The sequence below is a fragment of the Procambarus clarkii genome, chromosome 6, assembly GCF_040958095.1.
Source record: "Procambarus clarkii isolate CNS0578487 chromosome 6, FALCON_Pclarkii_2.0, whole genome shotgun sequence".
NCBI classification, from domain to species: Eukaryota; Metazoa; Arthropoda; class Malacostraca; order Decapoda; family Cambaridae; genus Procambarus; species Procambarus clarkii.
In genome coordinates, this window is record NC_091155.1 from 43,671,741 (window position 1) to 43,692,878 (window position 21,138).

Below are 21,138 nucleotides of genomic sequence, written 5' to 3' on the forward strand. Positions count from 1 at the left end.
ATGAAATGAAGGAAAGTGAAGTGTGTGTGAATGATGGTAGTCGTAGTGAAAGGAAGAACCCTATAATTACACATAAAATGAAGGAATCATTTGGGCCAATAATGGACATCTCAGGGCTGAAAAAATCTCTTGAGAATCGCAATGTCGCTTTTACTGGTGAACTTGGGAGGAGGTGGGAGATGTTATACAAGGTATGGCTATCATTTAGTGAACTTATTGGGGATGACTTAGGCAATGAATTGATTAATAATGGATCACCCTAGACTGAAAGTGTTGTCATGGAATGTTAATGGTTTGAGAAACAGGGTTACAGATGTTCATTGTTATGTGATGGGAAATGATATTGATGTTGTAGCTCTCCAGGAGACAGGGGATAGGAATGAAGGATTATTGAAATTAAATGGCTATAAAGGGTTTCACCTCTTCGCTGCAAATAACATCAGAGGCACGTCGATTTATGTTAAGAACTCCATACCAGCAGAGTTAGTAGAACCGCCATCAAAAACGCAAGGTATAGAGAGTGTTTGTGTTAAATTATCATTAAGGGAAGGGGAATTTATTGTAGTTAATTTGTATGTATCCAGGAACTGCTTCGACGCTAACTATTTACCTGACTGCATTTATACTAATCCTTCACTGGTCATTGGGGACCTTAATGCTCGGCACACAAGCCTTGGGACAGTGGGTAGTATTAATGCTAATGGGGTCAAGTGGTTACAGTTTCTACAAGATCATCCAGATACCTGTCTATTGGGAAACAATGAACCAACTCACATCAGGGGAGGACGGCTTGACTATGCCTGCGTTTTAAACTCTCAGGGGATTATGGGGGAGGCTCGGGTTGTTCGGGAACTACTTAGTGACCACTTTGCCTTGAACGTTGAATTACCACTGGGGAAAAAACAAGTCCACTTTCAAAGGAAAAGGCTAAATATTAAGAAAGATATGAAAAATTATTTTATTCAAAATATGGGAGATTGGTATCAACATTACACGCCGCTCTGCGTTGATAGTTTTTACGAGGACATGGTCGTGAACATAGAGAAATTAGTACAGAGGGAAAATAACGGGGGCAGGGGAAGCAAGACGCACGGACCTAAGAAATTTAAATATTCCAATGATCAGCAAGTCAAGGGATGGGAGAGAATGCTACGGGGTGCGCATAAAGCATGGTTAAAAAATGGAAGGAGGGATGAAGAGAAAAATACAATGTTGGAAGTGGCTAGGGAATGCAGTCAGGTGAGGAAGGAGGCGCGGGACAGATACTGGCAAGACTTTGCTCAGGCCATTGGTAATACTAAGAACCTTAAAGACATATGGAGAGCAGTAAATAAAGTCAGGGGTTGTAAGACTAAATTCATTGCTCACTCAGATCCAGGGAAAGTTGCTAATGAGTTAGTAGATAAATGGGCAAGTGCTGCTGGTATGGAGTCCTTACCTGCAGACACGAGAGTCACCATTGAGTCATGGGAAAATATTAGAAATGGAGTAACTTTATGTGCCTTAAATACAAGATCTATAGCATGCACTGAGATAACCCACGATGAGCTACTGGATGCTATAAAAAGTGGCAGCTCCACTGCTCCGGGAAAAGATGGAGTAACGTATGACATACTTAATTATTTAGCCGGTATGAAACCTAATCCCTTACTTGATTTGTTTAATATGAGTTATAGAGAGGGAAAGTTACCAAGAAAATGGAAAGAGGCTGTCATCATTCCTATCCCTAAGTCAAACGGAGGCTACAGACCTGTCTCCTTAATATCCTGCTTTTGTAAAATGATGGAAAGGATTTTGTTAAATAGGCTACTCTACCTTGTAGGTGATAACATGTCCAATAATCTCTTTGGTTTTATCAAAGGCAAAAGTACTGCGGATTGTCTCTTAAAGTGTTTGTCTAATGTGGATGACAATTGTAGAGTTTTTGTTGATCTACAAGGAGCGTTTGATAAAGCCAATGGGGAAGTAATCTTATACGAATTAGCCAATCTGGGAATAACAGGGAGATTGCTACACTGGATAAGGGATTACCTGCAAGGCAGAAAAGGTCAGGTGTATTACCAGGGATACATGTCTGAGGAACGGAGGTTTCAGTTAGGTACCCCACAAGGGGGAGTATTAAGTCCCACCTTATTCAATGTATTAATGAACAGATTAGCATCAGAGATGTATCCTCCAGGGGTCACGACGATCATATATGCTGATGACATTCTTATACAAGGCACTTCTGGGAACAAAATTCAAGATGCTCTTAACATACTTGGTACAACCTGTCACAAGTTAGGCTTAGTTATAAATGCAGATAAAACCAAATACGAGTATAGGAAACGAAGAAATATAACACTTACTCTAAATGGTGTGGAACTGAGCCGTGTACAGAAGTACAAGTATCTGGGCATGTATGTTGGATACACATGTGAGAGTAAAAATGCTGAAATAAATCATATCAGCACCTTATGTAAAGCCCGTCTGCATCCTCTAAAAGCACTGGCTTTTTCTGGTAAAGGTGTTGGGGTACCTATCTTGCGGATGTTATACATAAGCACTGTTCGATCCCTGATAGACTACGCAGCACCCGTATTGTCTTACACAGGCCAAGGCAGAATTAAAAAAATAGAGCTGATACAGAACGAGGCTATGAGGATTATTCTTGGATGTCAAAGAAATGCAATGATTGAAATAATGAGAATGGAATTAAATTTACAGAGTGTGTGTGATAGAGTCCGTGACATTAACACTAGAGTATCTATTCGTTTCATGCGGAGAAAAGGAGGGGATAAGCTGTTTGAGAGCGTTCAGACCTGCTTGAGTGACGTACACACTTCCAGGAAACTGAGGGAGACTCGCTATACGAGAGGATTAGCTCATGACCTCAGGGAATACGACGTACTTGACTGCTGTAAACCCTCTCGAAAGTGTAATATGTCTGCTCCCTGGAAAGTACAGAAAATAGACGTCGAAATTGTACCCCTCAAGGTGAAAAAGATTCATCATGAACCGGGACAATTACGGTGTTTGTATGGAAGCATGATATCTCGGTTACCAAGAGGCAACAGTTTACATGTATATTGCGACGGGTCGGTGGCGGAGGATGGCAGGGCAGGGTGTGGTGTCCTAATAAGGGATTATACGGAGTTTGGGACTGTGGACAGGATAATTGAACTCCGGCTTAGTAATTATATATCATCCACACAAGCTGAACTGCAGGCCATTCTGGCGTGTTTGGAGGAAGTACGTCATGACGACAAAAATGTTTTTGTATTTGTCGATAGCCGAGGAGCACTGGAGTCCTTAAACAGTAGAAACCCAGTCTTCATGTCTATAGTGGAGGACTGTAAGAGAAGAATAACTGAGATACAGCTGAAAGGTTATAGTGTGAAATTCATGTGGATTCCATCTCATGTTGGAATAGTGCTTAACGAGGTGGCGGATGACTTGGCCAAACGTGCCACATCAAAACCACAAGTTGACATCGAATGTGAATTCACAATGAGACAAATAAGAAGCAAAATCAGAAATATTCAGGCACAGGCGGGAGTGGAGAGGAGAGAGTTAATGTATGAGAGTAGTCAAACCATGCAACACTACATGTATGTGAGTCAAAACACCCATTTCACTTATGGTAAAAGGAGAAATGCTTGGAGTGACTCTGTGTACATGCGGCTCAGGCTTGGGTACAAATATTACTGGGAATATGGGATAGATGTTCATGGTAATGACACGAAGTGTAAACTATGTGGTATGTTAAGGTCTCACACCCTTGCCCATTATATTCTTGATTGTCCGTTGATTAGTGTATATAGAAACACTGAGATAAGGACTGTTCCTGAACAAATAGCCTGGATGTGTCACAACGGAAAGGTTGATGATATTCTTGAGAGATATAAGAATTTTGCACCAAGATTGTAATATTTTGTTGAATTATCTGCAGGTGTCTTGCAAATTGTCTATACAGTATACCTAGGTCATAAAAGTATTTGTGTGTACGTCTGATACCATACTCCTTGTGAGGGAGGAAATGTATATTTTTACCTCTCAGAATGTTTGGTAATATGTTTATTTGTGATGTGTGTATATGTATATATTAACACGTTGTACTGAACGGGGTGAGAATAGCTTGAGCTACCTCATCCCTTTGTGTGTATTTTACCTCAATAAACTTATTTCAATTTCAATTTCAATTTCAATTACCTTACCCTTCTATTGTCAACCAATGTCTGTTTTTTCTTTAAAGAGCGCTGTTTGTCGACATAATTGTATTTGTGCTGCTTTTTCATCTATGTTTTCATTTCTTGTTTTCATTCTACTCATTATGCTCAATTAGTATTAAGCTTGTCATTTAAGTTTTTCATGCCCGAAACGCTTTGCGTAATAGTGGCTTTAGGCATTGTATAAGAACATAAGAACATAAGAACAAAGGTAACTGCAGAAGGCCTATTGGCCCATACGAGGCAGCTCCTATTCTATAACCACCCAATCCCACTCATATACTTGTCCAACCCGTGCTTGAAACAATCGAGGGACCCCACCTCCACAATGTTACGCGGCAATTGGTTCCACAAATCAACAACCCTGTTACTGAACCAGTATTTACCCAAGTCTTTCCTAAATCTAAACTTATCCAATTTATATCCATTGTTTCGTGTTCTGTCCTGTGTTGATACTTTTAATACCCTATTAATATCCCCCCGGTTATGTCCATTCATCCACTTGTAAACCTCTATCATGTCACCCCTAACTCTTCGCCTTTCCAGTGAATGCAACTTAAGCTTTGTTAATCTTTCGTCATATGAAAGATTTCTAATTTGGGGAATTAACTTAGTCATCCTACGCTGGACACGTTCAAGTGAATTTATATCCATTCTATAATATGGCGACCAAAACTGAACTGCATAATCTAAATGGGGCCTGTACTAGCCCCATTTGGGGCTAGTACAGCCCCATTTGGGGCTAGTACAGCCCCATTTGGGGCTGTAAATGGGGTATGTACTAGCTCTACCTATAAGTCAACCAATCCTTGTAAAAATTTATTGTATGTATGTACCCTACCTAAATAAAATTGTATTGTATTGTATAAGTATAGGTTAGGAATTGTCTCCAAAGAATTCTCAAAGAATTACTCATTATTGCTATCTAAGATAATTAGACGAGCCAAAACTAAATACTACGAAGATAAATTTACCCAAATAAAGAGCAACATTAAACAAACTTGGAGCACAATTTCACAAATATTGGGATCAAAGAAATCTTTAAATATAAATAATATGTTTAAATATGTTTATTCAGGTAAGGTACATACATACATACAAGTGATGTTACATTAATGGATTGATATATAGATAGAGCTAGTACATATGCCTAAAGCCACTATTACGCAATGCGTTTCGGGCAAGAAAAACATTAATATCTAGAACTTAATACTAATTGAGCATAAAGAATAAAAAGTGTTGAGAACAAATACAAATAAAGATAAAAAAAAGGGGGAACATGACTGAAAAAGCAGCACAAATACAATAGGTTGACAAACAGTGTTGATTAAACAAAAAAAAAAATTACAGACATGGGTTGACAATAGAGGAGTGAGGTAGGTTACAGGGAATTTATTAGGTAGTGTTTAGTTTTTATCTTAAACTGGTTGAGAGAGGTACAGTCTTTAACATGGTTGGGAAGGTCATTCCACATTCTGGGTCCCTTGATTTGTAGAGCATTTCTAGTTATAATAATAATAATAATAATAATAATAATAATAATAATATTTATTTAGGTAAAGGTACATACATAAAGAGATTTTACAAAGTTTGTTGGCTTTATAGATAGAGCTAGTACATACAATGCCTAAAGCCACTATTACGCAAAGCGTTTCGGGCAGGAAAAAACACTAATGACTAAAGCTTAAAACTAATGGGTAAAAAGAACAAAATGTGTTGAGTACAAATAAAAATAGAGGTAAAAGAGGGGGGAACATTGTTGAAAAAGCAGCACAAATACAATTACAAATTATTACAGAAAATTACATTCAAACAGCGTTGATTTGAAAAACAAGAAAAAACAAAAAACATACATGGGTTGACAATAGAGGGGTAAGGTAGGTTACAGGGAATTTATTAGGTATAGCTTCGTTAGGTAAAGGTATGTACCTTTACCTTAATAGTTCAAATTTAGACAGAATGGAAGCAAAGCATCTATGGGATGAAATATCTAGAGCATCTAGATCTAACAGTATTTATGTCATGGGTGACTTTAATTTTAGCGGAATAAACTGGTTGAACAAAACAGGGAATAGTGAAGCAGAAGATTTTCTAGAATTAATTGACGATTGCTTTCTTACGCAACACATTAAGGAACCAACACGGGAAAATAATATTTTAGATTTAGTGTTAACTAACAGGGAAACGCAAATTAATGACATCGAAATAGGGAGTGAGCTAGGGAGCAGTGATCACAAAGAAATCAGATTTAGCATAGAATGGAATAGACCAGTAGGAGAAAATTCTGTTAAAGTGCCAGATTTTCGAAAAGCTGATTTTAATAGCCTAAGAAATTTTTTGGGTCAAATTGATTGGAAAGTCTTGGGTATGGGGTGGGGGCCGGTCTTGGAGCGAGACATGAACCCAGCGATAGGTGACTTAAATGGGGATTTCGATGTGGATTCAATATATAACTTATTTAAGAATATTCTAAACAAAGCACAGGAACGTAGTATACCATACAAATTGAATAGATCGAATACTAATTTTTGTATTCTATACTAATATATCTTGCTCGAATACTAATATATCTTGCTCTAGTTAGGTATATCTTGCTCTAGTTAGGTATATCTTGCTCTAGTTACATATATCTTGCTCTAGTTAGGCCCCATTTAGATTATGCAGTTCAGTTTTGGTCGCCATATTATAGAATGGATATAAATTCACTTGAACGTGTCCAGCGTAGGATGACTAAGTTAATTCCCCAAATTAGAAATCTTTCATATGAAGAAAGATTAACAAAGCTTAAGTTGCATTCACTGGAAAGGCGAAGAGTTAGGGGTGACATGATAGAGGTTTACAAGTGATGAATGGACATAACCGGGGGGATATTAATAGGGTATTAAAAGTATCAACACAGGACAGAACACGAAACAATGGATATAAATTGGATAAGTTTAGATTTAGGAAAGACTTGGGTAAATACTGGTTCAGTAACAGGGTTGTTGATTTGTGGAACCAATTGCCGCGTAACATTGTGGAGGTGGGGTCCCTCGATTGTTTCAAGCACGGGTTGGACAAGTATATGAGTGGGATTGGGTGGTTATAGAATAGGAGCTGCCTCGTATGGGCCAATAGGCCTTCTGCAGTTACCTTTGTTCTTATGTTCTTATGTTCTTATGTTTTTAACTTAAACTGGTTGAGAGAGGTACAGTCTTTAACATGGTTGGGAAGGTCATTCCACATTCTGGGCCCCTTGATTTGTAGAGCATTTCTGGTTTGATGTCTGGTTTCTGGTCTAATAACGATGGTCAGCTTTCAGCCTCTGATTCTGCTACTGAGTTCAATAGGTTCTTCTCTTCCATTGGTTCATCCCTTGCAAATGATATTCCATCTTCCAGTACTGACATTAAGGACTATCTTACAGGTAACTATCCACAGTCTCTGTACCTAAAGCCTATTAACTCCACTGACGTCAATGAGATAATCCTTTCCCTTAAAACCAAGTCTGGTGCCCTTGAGGAGATACCAACTTTAATTTACAAAAAAGCCTCCAGATCTTTAGCCCCTGCTATTGCTATGCTCTTCAACAAGTCACTTGAACTCCAAACCTTTCCAGATATTCTAAAAAAAGCGAGAGTAACGCCTGTCCACAAATGTGGTGATCCCACAGATGTTACCAACTACAGACCTATATCAATCCTGCCAAACTTGTCAAAAATTTTTGAAAAACTAATCTATAAGCAGCTTTACTCATATCTAGCCAAACTCAATATACTTAGCCCTTGCCAATATGGCTTCAGACCCCAAAAAAGCACTAACGATGCACTTATTAGTATGCTTAACACGATTCATACAGCTCTTGATAAAATGGAGTTCCCTGTTGGGTTATTTGTGGACCTGCGTAAAGCTTTTGATACTATCAACCACCAAAACTTTCTTCTTAAATTACATCATTATGGAGTCAGAGGACACTCCCTACAATACCTCAAATCCTACCTTACTGACAGGCTCCAATATGTTTCTGTGAATAATACAATTTCTCCCACCCTACCCATCAACATTGGTGTTCCTCAGGGCAGCATACTTGGCCCTCTCCTCTTTCTCATCTACATTAATGACCTTCCAAATGCCTCCCAACACCTCAAACCAATTCTATTTGCTGACGACACAACCTTCATTTACTCCAGTCCTGACCCCCTTGCTCTAAATGCCACAGTAAGTACTGAGCTAAATAAAGTCCATCTTTGGCTAACTGCCAACAAACTCACCCTTAACATTGACAAAACTTTCTATATTCTGTTTGGCAATAAATCCTCTAGTCAAATAAATCTCAAAATAAACAATACCCAAATTTGTTACAAATTAGATGGCAAATTCCTTGGCATTCTCATTGACCACAAGCTGAATTTCCAGGGACACATTCTAAATATATAAAAAAAAGTTTCAAAAACTGTGGGCATTCTTTCTAAGATCAGATATTATGTACCACGCCCTGCCCTGGTGACTCTCTATTACTCCCTTATCTATCCATATCTCAACTATGGTATTTGTGCTTGGGGCTCTACTACCCAAAATCACTTAATTGCGTCCTCTAATTACTCAACACAAAGCTGCTATTAGGACAATATCCAACTCTGGCCCCAGACATCACTCGGTACCCCTACTCAAATCTCTGAATATGTTAGACATTAAGTCACTGCACATTCTCTCATGTGTATTATACATATATAAAACGCTAAACTATAATGCCAATCCTGATCTCAAAAGCTTCATAGAAGGTTGTAACAGAACCCATGAGCACCACACCAGAAATAAATACAGTTTTGATATTCCTAGAGTACGACTTAATCAAACTAGAAATGCTCTACAAATCAAGGGGCCCAGAATGTGGAATGACCTTCCCAACCATGTTAAAGACTGTACCTCTCTCAACCAGTTTAAGTTAAAAACGAAGCTATACCTAATAAATTCCCTGTAACCTACCTTACCCTTCTATTGTCAACCAATGTCTGTTTTTCTTTAATGAGCGCTGTTTGTCGACTTAATTGTATTTGTGGTGCTTTTTCATCTATGTTTTCATTTCTTGTTTTCATTCTACTCATTATGCTCAATTAGTATTAAGCTTGTCATTTAAGTTTATCATGCCCGAAACGCTTTGCGTAATAGTGGCTTTAGGCATTGTATGGACTAGCTCTACCTATAAGTCAACCAATCTTTGTAAAAATTTATTGTATGTATGTACCTTACCTAAATAAACATTTTATTTTTTATTTATTTTTTTACTAGTACGCGCAGCGTTTCGGGCAGGTCCTTAATCTAGCAGATAATTTTAAGTAGGTAATTTCAATCAGAATTGATAAATGATAAAGATACATTACAAGAGAAAAATGAGATGAGAGAGATAAGTAAGTATATTAAAGCACATTGTTATATTAAATTTATTTATTTTTTTCAATCAAATAAATCATCAATCAGTATATATGATTGGTAATAAACAAGTTGTAATAAATAGAATACAAGCAGATCCACAAAAAGTAGGCAAGACAATAAGCAAATACATTCATAAACAAATTTGTAATAGAGAAGGAGCACCACCGCTGGCTGGAAGGATACAAGACGCTTTGTACACTGACAACATCGCACACAAGTTCAAGTATGTTTATTGAGATAAGCAATAAATACATCTCAAAGAGATAGAGTAGCTTAGGCTATTTCTACCCCCCTCTACTTCAAGTCCCTCAAGGGGCGCACAAATTCAGTGAGTACAAATAGACAAATAACATTACAAGAATCCCATTTAACATTGCAGGTTAATATAGTAAGTACAGCATATAATTGTTACACTCTTGGGGCAAAATTCTTGTAGCTCCTAAGTATACTGTCTATTATACCATTATCATACATCCAAACAATTTGATGTGGTACACTATTTATTTCCTTATTTCTATAGTTTTCAATAAGTTGACACTCTAATACATAATGTTCTAAGGTGTGGGCGTGCGGCATACTACATAATATACACTCCTTATCTTTTTCACTGACATCAACACCGTATTACCAGATATATTTATATCCTAATCTTAATCTCATGTAAATTGAATCCTTCCAAGTAGACTTTCCTTTACCATAAGTGAAGGACGAATTTGTATTTATTATTGAATAGTTCTGAAGTGTGTTACTACTGTCCACCATTGCCATTCTCTTTATCATTTCTTCACCCTCCTGAATCATCTTGATTCTTGTTTTTATTTGTTTCAAGGTTAACTGACATACAACATCAACAAGAGTTTTTTCAGTGGCTCTCTTCGCTATGTCATCAACTACCTCATTCAACAGTATTCCCACATGTGAAGGGATCCACATGAATCTTACTTTATACCCAGTTTTTTCTAGTCTCTTAACATTCTCTCTACACTCTATCACAATATTCTGATATACTGGGCGTCTGCTATTTAAAGACTCTAACGCTCCTCTGCTGTCAATAAAGAAGCAAGCATTTTTACCACATTTGACTACTTCCTGTAATCATGCTAATACTCCTTGGAGTTCAGCCTGAGTTGAAGAGACATTGTCAGTTAAGCGGCGTCCAATAACAGTATCTACAGTGCCGATGTCAGTGTACTCCCTGATCAAGACTCCACATCCTGCTTTCCCATCCCTAGCTACTGACCCATCACAATATACATGTAGAGTGTTTTCTGTAGGCAGTTTTCTAATTATACAATCATATGTTGCCCTCAGCTCTCCTATTTCATACATACTTTTTTTTCTTATGCAAGGGAGTAATTACTACATCTACATTACAATCCTCCCATGGTGGCGTAAATTTTCTCTTGGGCACAGCAATACACTCTGTAATAACATCATACTTTATAACACTATAACATAATTTATTCATATATACTCTCTTCTTCATCATACACTGTTCACTACTTCCCACCTTTTGAACCGAGAGGATTAATTCATTAGCTCCCCCACCTCTCATTAATCTAATGGCAGAGGCTACATTTATCTCTGAAATTCTTTCCCCAATACCCTGCAGATTCAACTCCATCCTCAATATCTCAATCATAGCATTTCTTGGGCATCCTAAGATAATTCTCATGGCTCCATTTTGTACCTTCTCCAACTTGCCCATCCTACCTTTACCAAAACTTGAAATGGCAGGTGCAGCATAATCAGTAAGAGATCTTACAGTACTCAAGTATATCATTCGTAGCACAGGGACTCCCACTCCACCATCTGGTTACCATTTGGTCCGGGAGACATCTCCCGTCACGCAGGGTGCAGTCGCACCTCCACAGATCTCCAGTATCATCTATTGATACTGGTGATGGCTCAAAAGGGCCACCACTTACGAGCTATTCATGCCTGTGCCACCTTTTGGGTGGCTTCATCTTCATCTTAACACATTCACAAGGGAGACATCTCCCGTCATGCAGGTTGCATTCGCACCTCCACAGATCTCCAGTATCAGCTCTTGATACTGGTAATGGCTTAAAATGGCCACCACTTACCGGCTATTTATGCCCGTGCCACCTTTTGGGTGGCTTCATCTTCATCTTAACACATTCATAAGGGAGACCTCCCGTCATGCAGGGTGCATTCGCACCTCCACAGATCTCCAGTATCAGCTCTTGATACTGGTATTGGCTTAAAAGGGCCTCCACTTACGGGCTATTCATGCCCGTGCCACCTTTTGGGTGGCTTAATCTTCATCAATCATCAATCGACTCCCACTCCCTTTCCACAGCATGCCATGGCCTTCAGAGGTTGTAATCTCTTCCAAAATTGACCCAACAGTCTGTTCATCTCAGCTTCCAAACTCTCATGGGTATATCCAACATATATGCCTAAATATTTATATATATTGTAGCGAGTAGATTATCCCAATAATATACTCGCTCCAAATGCATTGTTAATATTCCTGTCAACCTTTGGAGATGAATAAGGTGAGGCGTTGCCCGGGGAACACGGTGAGGTGTTGCCCGAGCATATAAGCAGCAGAATAGCAAACATTAACTTCACCACTTGGTCCGGGAGACATCTCCCGTCACGCAGGGTGCAGTCGCGCCTCCACAGATCTCCAGTATCAGCTCTTGATACTGGTAATGGCTCAAAAGGGCCACCACTTACGAGCAATTCATGCCTGTGCCACCTTTTGGGTGGCTTCATCTTCATCTTAACACATTCACAAGGGAGACATCTCCCGTCATGCAGGGTGCATTCGCACCTCCACAGATCTCCAGTATCAGCTCTTGATACTGGTAATGGCTCAAAAGGGCCACCACTTACGGGCTATTCATGCCCGTGCCACCTTTTGGGTGGCTTCATCTTCATCAATCAATCAAACATTAACTAGTCTACTTTCAAGTGTGGTCTAGAGCAGACACTTGCGAGATACTGTACCGACGCTCAGTGCGCTCAACTCACACCAAAGTATCACCTGTGTACTTCTGTATATTCGACCAAATATATATAGTATGTTAGTGTCTGTGTTTATTGTCACAATACTTTATGTAACAATAGAACCGTTACATTGGTGACCCAGTGAGTGAAAAAGAGCACCTAGTCACAAACTAGATCTTCGTCGTGGATTTATCTACCAGGTTTCCAGCATACAACGCAGATGAGCCAGAATTTTGGTTCATGCAGATGGAGGCTATTTTCGACCTTCACGAAATTTCGACTGAGAAAGCCCGATATGCCTGTACCCTGCCAACACTTACCTCGGAGGCTATGCACACTGCCTCCGCTGTCATCACCGCACCATCACCGGACACCAGGACGTACACTGCATTGAAGGCCGCTCTTCTACAGGCAGCAATGAAACGCCGCATTCAACAAAGGGACCAACTCCTCACTGACAAAAGATTAGCAGACAAAACACCAGCTCAGCTTCTGCGGCATATTCAGTATGTGATGCATACTGCAACTGGCCCAGCCCCCAGCGAGATTGTGAGATCACTGTGGATACAACTCTGTCCAAAACAAATTCAACCGGCCCTATTCAGTATGGCTGACGCCACCCCATTAGCCCAGCTGGCTACACTGGCAGACCGGCTTCATACGACGTCTGATAACGCTACGCTGTCCCATCCCAGTGTAACACAGCAGACTACAGACACCCAACAACTCGACGTCCTCCATAACCGGCGTTTCTTCCACCTAGGGAGGACGTACCATGCGAATCCAATATCAGTCTCTAGGCGACAGCGAGAACATCGGGGAGAGCTTTGTTCTTACCACCAGAAGTTCGGACACCAAGCCCGCAACTGTAGGGCTCCTTGTTCCTGGTCGGGAAACTACTTCGGCGGGGACTGTTAACGGCCAGTGACCCCGCCATTTCAAACACTACACTGCTCTACATATTTGACGTCATAACCAAACGCCGTTTCCTCGTTGACACAGGTGCAGCAGCTAGTGTGTTGCCTCCCCCACTGGTCAAACCAACCCGTACTCCTGGTTTGGACTTACGAGCCGCCAATGGTACGTCCGTCCGTACATATGGGACCTGCGCCCTGGTTCTCGAGTTCGCCTCTCTGGGTCGCTTTACGTGGACTTTCCTCATAGCGGATGTGGAACAACCCATTCTTGGATGGGATTTCCTGCAACACCATCGACTTATAGTGGATCCCGCAGGTGCAGTACTTCGAGCCTCTCCTAGTACCTCTACACAAGTTAACATCGTCACCCCAGTCGCATCTACGGAACTTCAAGCACTCCTGGATGAATTCAAAGATGTGACCCAACCCGCCAGCCCTCGACCAGAGGTGCAACATACGATTACGCATCACATTACTACAACGGGAGCACCTACCTTTGCCAGACCACGCCGCCTGGCACCGGAACGACAGGCGGTAGCACGTGCTGAATTCAATAAGCTACAGGAGGCGGGAATAATCCGCCCTTCGAACAGTCCATGGGCTTCACCTCTCCATATGGTCCCGAAAACAGCCCCAGGGGAATGGCGCCCTTGCGGAGACTACAGGGCTCTCAACGTTTGTACTCTGCCGGATCGCTACCCAATACCACACATCCAGGATTTCTCACAGGGATTGAGCAACGCAACCGTTTTTTCGAAAATTGACCTTGTGCGGGCATTTCACCAGATCCCTGTGAAACCGGCAGACATTCCGAAAACAGCGATCACAACACCTTTTGGACTGTTTGAATTCGTCCGGATGCCTTTTGGTCTACGGAATGCAGCCCAGACATTCCAATGCTTCATCGACCAAGTAGTTAAGGACCTTCCTTTTTGCTACGCCTACATTGACGATCTGCTGGTGGCCAGTACATCACCAACAGAACATCTGCTACACCCCCGACTCCTCACCCGTCTGCGCAACTTCGGCTTGCAGCTCAACTCCGAGAAGTGTATTTTCCATGTTCCAGAGCTGGATTTCTTGGGACACCGTGTGTCAGCAGCAGGGGTCCAACCACTAGAGAAGAAAATCGAGGCAATCAAGGAATTCCCGCGCCCATCTACTCCAAAGAAGTTGCAAGAATTTCTTGGTGTAGTGAATTTTTATCATCGATTCATCCCACATTGTTCGGACATCTTGCGACACTTATACGACCTCTTACGTGGTCGGAAACTCACGTCCCGTCTTCCGTTGGAGTGGGCTCCCCAGGCAGAGACAGTATTCACCGACATAAAACACAAGCTGGCGGAATTCACCTTGCTCGCACACCCAGTGTCTGACGCTCCCACCAATCTATCTACCGACGCTTCAAACACAGCAATTGGTGCTATACTACTACAGCTCGTTGAAGGAGAATGGCGCCCAATTGCATTCTTTTCAGCGCGCCTGTCACCCACTGAAGAGAAGTACAGCACTTTTGATAGGGAACTGCTCGCCATCTACTCAGCCATACAACATTTCCGGCACTTTCTCGAGGGGCGGAACTTCCACATCTTCACAGACCACAAACCTCTCACTTATGCGCTGGCAGCCAAGGGTGATGCTCACTCTCCTCGAGTAGCCAACCACCTGGGATTTATTTCCCAATTTACCTCGGATATCCGTCATGTCAAAGGAACTAATAATGTCATAGCCGATGCACTGTCTCGACCCACCATAAACCACGTCGTGACAAACCGAGCTCAGGTGGACTATTGTGTAATCAGTAAGGCCCAACGGGAAGACCCTGATCTGCAGCGATTACGAACATCTGACACAGCTCTCCGGTTCATCGAGATTCCCATGGAATGTGGCGGAAGGATAATCTGTGACACCTCACGGACGGGAGCACTTAGGCCCTACATTCCTGCCCAGTTTCGCTGGAAAACGTTCTCAGTATTTCACTCCCTAGCACACCCAGGAGTACGTGCTTCCCAGAAACTACTAACGGAGCGTGTTGTATGGCCAGGAATCAATGCCGATGTTCGACGATGGACTCGCTCATGTCTCCAGTGCCAGCGAGCGAAAACACATCGTCACACAAAGAGCCCTCTTCAACAGTTTCCGTTACCTTCTGACCGTTTCGAGGTGGTGCATGTAGACATCGTTGGACCATTACCGTCGGCAAGAGGATATTCTTATCTACTCACCTGCATCGATCGATTCTCCAGATGGCCGGAAGCAATCCCATTAATCAACATCTCAGCTGAGTCAGTGGTCCAGGCTTTCCTCTCTGGATGGGTCGCCCGTTTTGGCAGCCCCTCTGTCATCATCACCGACCAAGGACGACAGTTCGAATCATATCTATGGAAGGAACTTATGGAATTCCTCGGCACCACACATAACCGAACCACAGCATACCACCCTGAGTCGAACGAAATGGTAGAACGCTTTCATAGACAACTACAAGCTGCCCTAAGAGCTCAAGCATGCCCTGATGATTGGATCGACAACCTTCCATTAGTCTTGCTTGGCATCCGTTCGGCCACGAAGGAGGGCAGTGGATTCTCGGCAGCAGACTTAGTATACGGATCTAGCCTGCGGCTTCCGGGCGAATTCTTAACCCCAACGCCACTTATCACACCCCCAGACCCCACTTTTGTCCAGAAATTACGGGCGGCCATGACAAACATTCGGCCTACACCACCACGCCAACCGACAACTCGTGCTACATATGTGCCTCATGAGCTCCACACAACTGAACACGTGTTTGTAAGAGTCGACGCTGTTCGACGCCCTCTACAGTCACCTTACGAAGGACCATTTAAAGTGGTTTCTCGAACACCGAAGTTCTTCACCATTGAACGCCGAGGACAGCGGGTAAACATCTCCATCGATCGCCTTAAACCAGCACACTGTGACGCTGCCCCAGACATCCCTCCAGAGACACATCCGCCGACTACGCAGTTCACTTTTCGACCACAGTTACCAGCAGCACCGCCACCTACGACAACGGACGATCCTGTACGACCTCCCACCCTACAACCCCAGTTACCAGCCGCACCACAACCTGATCCTACGACGACGGACGATCCTGTGCGACCTCCCACCCTACGACCCCAGTTAGATGACATCAGCGAAGAGGAGGAAGTTAACTTTGATGGTTATGTAACGCGAGCAGGGCGTACAATTCACCGACCAGCTAAGTTCCTTGATCAAGTATTTTTCCTTTCATCCCCTGGGAGGGGGAGTTCTGTAGCGAGTAGATTATCCCAATAATATACTCGCTCCAAATGCATTGTTAATATTCCTGTCAACCTTTGGAGATGAATGAGGTGAGGCGTTGCCCGGGCAACACGGTGAGGTGTTGCCCGAGTATATAAGCAGCAGAATAGCAAACATTAACTAGTCTACTTTCAAGTGTGGTCTAGAGCAGACACTTGCGAGATACTGTACCGACGCTCAGTGCGCTCAACTCACACCAAAGTATCACCTGTGTACTTCTGTATATTCGACCAAATATATATATAGTATCTTAGTGTCTGTGTTTATTGTCACCATACTTTACGTAATAATAGAACCGTTACAAAGTTCTCACCCTCAGTGTCACTACGTTCATTAACAGGATCAGTTGCGTCATAATACTCATCGACAGCACTATGCGTTTCTACGTGGAATAGTTTACCTCTGTTCATAGCACACTGCGTTGATGAGGCTGGGGTGTGGGGAGCCGTGGTGGGAGAGCCCAGCTGGTGTGAGGGCTGGGACACCCCCTGCTGGGGTCTGCCCCGGGGTGCTGGCCGCATGGGAGCACATGGTGGTACCCCAGGGTGGTGTGGCCTGCACTCAGTTAAGACTCTCACAATGTCCTGAAGAGTGGTTATCATCGTCTTTTGGTGCATGATTTCCTTATTTTGTTCGGTTATCTGCTTGGTCAGGTTTTCCACAATTTTGTTTTGTTTTTCTACTGTATGCATAAGCTCACTAATTTTCTGTGCCTGATCCAGGCCCCCCGACCAACATGAATTGGTAGGGCCTACAACTGTGTCACTCGAGCTACTAGCCGTGGCGTTGGAGTGGTTGGGTAAGGGAGGAGAGTGTGACGGAGTGACCGGTGGGGGCACAGCAGATGAGCCAGGGTGGTTACTGGCGCCCCCAGCTGTTGTACCCCTGGCAGCCCGTCTCGGCGGGAGTGAGGCACAGTCCTCATGCCAGGCGGGAACTCCCTCCATGTGACAGTTTGCACACCTCAGTTTCAGTGCACCACCCTTTTTAGCATCACACACAGACGTTGCATGCTTTCCGGCACAGTGGCCACAGCGCTCATCATTCCAACAGTTCCTTGCAACATGATTCCACCGTTGGCACTTGTAACACCTGCGCCTGGGAGGGTTGTAAATCTTCATTGTTAGTTGCCGATAAGCACTTGGAACAGTAAATCTTTCCGGCTGATGGACATAATCCGGGCTTGATAAGGACGCCGCCCGCCAGCGTAAACACAACACACCACGAATGACCACAAACACGATACAACGCACAAAACACAACACTTTTGTCAGTTTTTGGACAGGCTCCTTTTATATTTATTATGTGACAGATATACTTACGTATAATGATAACTCTTATAGGTAAGCGCCTAAAATGTAATATTAATCAATAAAAAAAGAAGTCAGAAGCCACACGCCTGTCTGTACATGTCTTTTGTGTAAAAGTATTTTGGGCGCTCATGTACTTGTGCGCTAGCTGGCGTTCACAACTGTTCTCGCCTACCAGCATTAGAATTAAACAAACGAATTTATTTATTCATTTATATACAAGAAGATACATTTTCTTGAGAGAGTACATAACATTGGTGTTCTTACATTCTTTTTAAGCCACTAACTCGCAAAGGCTTTCGGGCATTTCTAGATCTGCCCAAAACCATCCCAGGAACATCAACAAAATTTCGGAGACTTGAGGCAAAGTGAAATTCGCACCAGTTACTTCATCTATTAACATTCTATTGCCCCCTCCCCGCTCAGCTCGTTGATGCTGTGAGGGGGGCTTAGTGGGCGGCTGCCGGAGTATGATGCTCCTTGGGACAGTCCTCTGTCCCCTTTTATAGCCTTGTGCTCCTGCTGCCGTCCTCTCCAATTGTGCTGAGCGCCTTTTCCTTCTGTTTCGTTTTTCTCCCCCCCCCCCTCTTCTCCTATCTGCTTGCCGTTTCCTGCCGACCTTTTGCTTGTTTTGGTTCTTCCTTTGGACTTCTTCTATTCTGACGCCCGGATGCTTGAGGAGGCATACTCTTGCACCCGTAGAACTGTAGTACCCAAAGTAGAGAGCGAGGGGAACCTTTTATTGTCAATCCCCCTTTCGTCACTGAACCCGATCTCGACGGACTGTCGATTCTTAAAGTGGCGTTTGTGGGGCGTATACTCACGACGCACCCCTAGGGGGCCCCGGCATGATCGGCGATAGCTTCTTGTTGGGTGTCCTGCCTCTAATTGTGGCTCCGTGGTGGATGTGGGGGCACATTCGTGAATGAATATTTTTTCTCGTAGCGATGATGTTTACTGGTTCTACTGTTTCTCCTTTACCTTCTCAGGCTCGTGGGGTGGGCGACCAAGCCCCCGAGTCGGTCCGTGTTGGAAGACCGGGCTCTGTAGCCTCCGCTGCATTGGGCCCCGACCTTGCTCCTCCTTCGGCCTCTCTGACTCCTTCCCTCGGCTCCCCTCCCTCCTCTGTGGCTGGGTCGAGCCCCAAGCCCTCAGTGGTGACTACCTCGTCCCCTGGTGCAGCTAAGTCTCTAGTTGTGACTACTGCGCCTTTTAACCTCTCGATCTCTCTCTAGGGGTTCTCAACGCCGTTCTCGTCACGGCCGCCCTCGCTCGATTCCTTCCCGTTCTGATACCTATCAAGCCTTGTTTGGTCCCGCTTCGTGGGCCAAATATTTTGATCTCCTCCCTCTTGATTCTGCGCCTCCTGACAATTTCTCCCTCCATCGACATCTTGTTGATTCCGTGGATGCCTCTGTTACCTTCAACCCCACTCGTCTCGGTACACGTGTCGTTGCTGCTCCTTCTCAGGATGCTGCTTCCCGCTTGGCTGCCTTATCCTGCCTTGGCGAGACCCCTGTTCGGGTCTCGAAGAATGCTCAGTTGAATGCCAGTGTTGGCACTATTCTGCTCCCGCCCCATGTTGCGACCGGTGTTCGGGACCTGCGCGACTGCCACGACGATATTCGACATATCCTTGCTGCCCAGGGCCATTCTATTCTCCAGGTGGACACGTTTACTCGTCCCCCTCGTGGTAGTCGCCGTCAACCCCTCCGGGTTGTGAAGATTACCTTTGATGGTAGGACCCTTCCACCCTCTGTCATTCTTGCTGGTGCCAGGTGCTCTGTCCAGGAGTACATTCCTTCTCCTCGGCTCTGTAACAAGTGCTGGAGGTTTGGGCATGGTGCCCTCCGCTGCTCCGGGACTGTCTCTCTCTGTCCTTTGTGTGGTGGCGAAGGTCACTCTAAGTCGGAGTGCACTTCTCCCCAGGCTCGTTGCCTCAACTGCGGTGAGGCCCATCCTACCTTCTCCCGTGCGTGTGTCCATTACAAGCTTGAGGCAGCCGTCCTCAACCTGAAGCACCGGGAGCGTTTATCTTTTCCTGAGGCGAGGCGCCAGGTTCGTCGGCTCCCGCCTTATGCTAATATCTCTTACGCTCGCGTGTTACGCTCTTCCTCTCCTCGTCCTTCCCGCCTTCCTCAGACTCACAACCGTTTCCGGGCCTTGGACCCTGATGCGCCCACTGCCCCCTCCTCTGTTCCTTTGGGTTCTCTCCCGAAGGATCCTCCTCCTGGTCCTCTGTCTGGGGTTCCCCTTCCTTCTACCCGGTCTGTCGTGTCTTCTGTGTCTTCTTCCTCGTCCCCCTCCGATCCTCCTTCCCATCCTCTTCCTCCATCTATCGGCTCTCCCCACCGCCTGTCGGTGCGGGCGGATGTCCATCGCTCTCCTAACGGCCGTCGTGTGTGCTCTCGTTCGGCTTCTCCTGTTGAGACACTGGAATCCGTTGCCCGGTACGTAGTTGCTGGGACACCGGTCTCTTTAAGTCAGAAGCGAAAGCCTGGCTCCTCTCCTTCCTCCTCCCCGGCGGGTAAGAAGGCTTCGCTTTCTTCCTCAGCTCCTCCTTCTGGCTCTGTTGCTCCTTCCCCTCCCGTTTCAGTGCTTGCGCCCCCTGTTCCTGCTATGGAGGTTTCTTTGGCCCCTGCTTCCCTTTCGGTTGCTGCTCTTGCTGGGGTGCGCTCCCCTCTTTCTACTCCCCCTCCTCCTGCTGCTGTCCTTGACGGCTCCTCTCCGTTGTCTCCTCCTCTTCCTCCAGACCCTGCCCGCCCACCTCTGCTCTGTTCTCCAGTTTCCTTCCCTCCGTCTTTGCTCAGTTTACCCATGCCCCCTAACCCTGACTTTGCTGACCCTGATCCCGACCCTGATATTCTTTAACGTGCTCTGTTGCTCTTTCGCCTTTGTTTCTTCCTTGTTCTCTGTTTTTGTCCTTTCTCTTCTCGTCGTTGTCCATTCTTCAATGGAACGTTCGAGGTTATTACGCCAATTTCCTCGAACTCCAACTTCTGATTTCGC

General features: G+C 44.1%; 1 protein-coding gene across 1 annotated transcript; it reads right to left on the reverse strand.

Annotated features, from left to right (window-relative positions):
- Window positions 1–17,088: 17,088 nt before the first annotated feature.
- Window positions 17,089–17,940, reverse strand: LOC138356092 (uncharacterized). Its single transcript, XM_069311770.1, has one exon. It carries the CDS (start codon window positions 17,938–17,940, stop codon window positions 17,089–17,091), a length of 852 nt encoding a protein of 283 aa, XP_069167871.1.
- Window positions 17,941–21,138: the final 3,198 nt, after the last annotated feature.

Coding starts and splice junctions, on each gene's coding strand:
- LOC138356092 (XM_069311770.1), bottom strand. CDS start 17,940: ATGAAGATTTACAACCCTCCCAGGCGCAGGTGTTACAAGTGCCAACGG.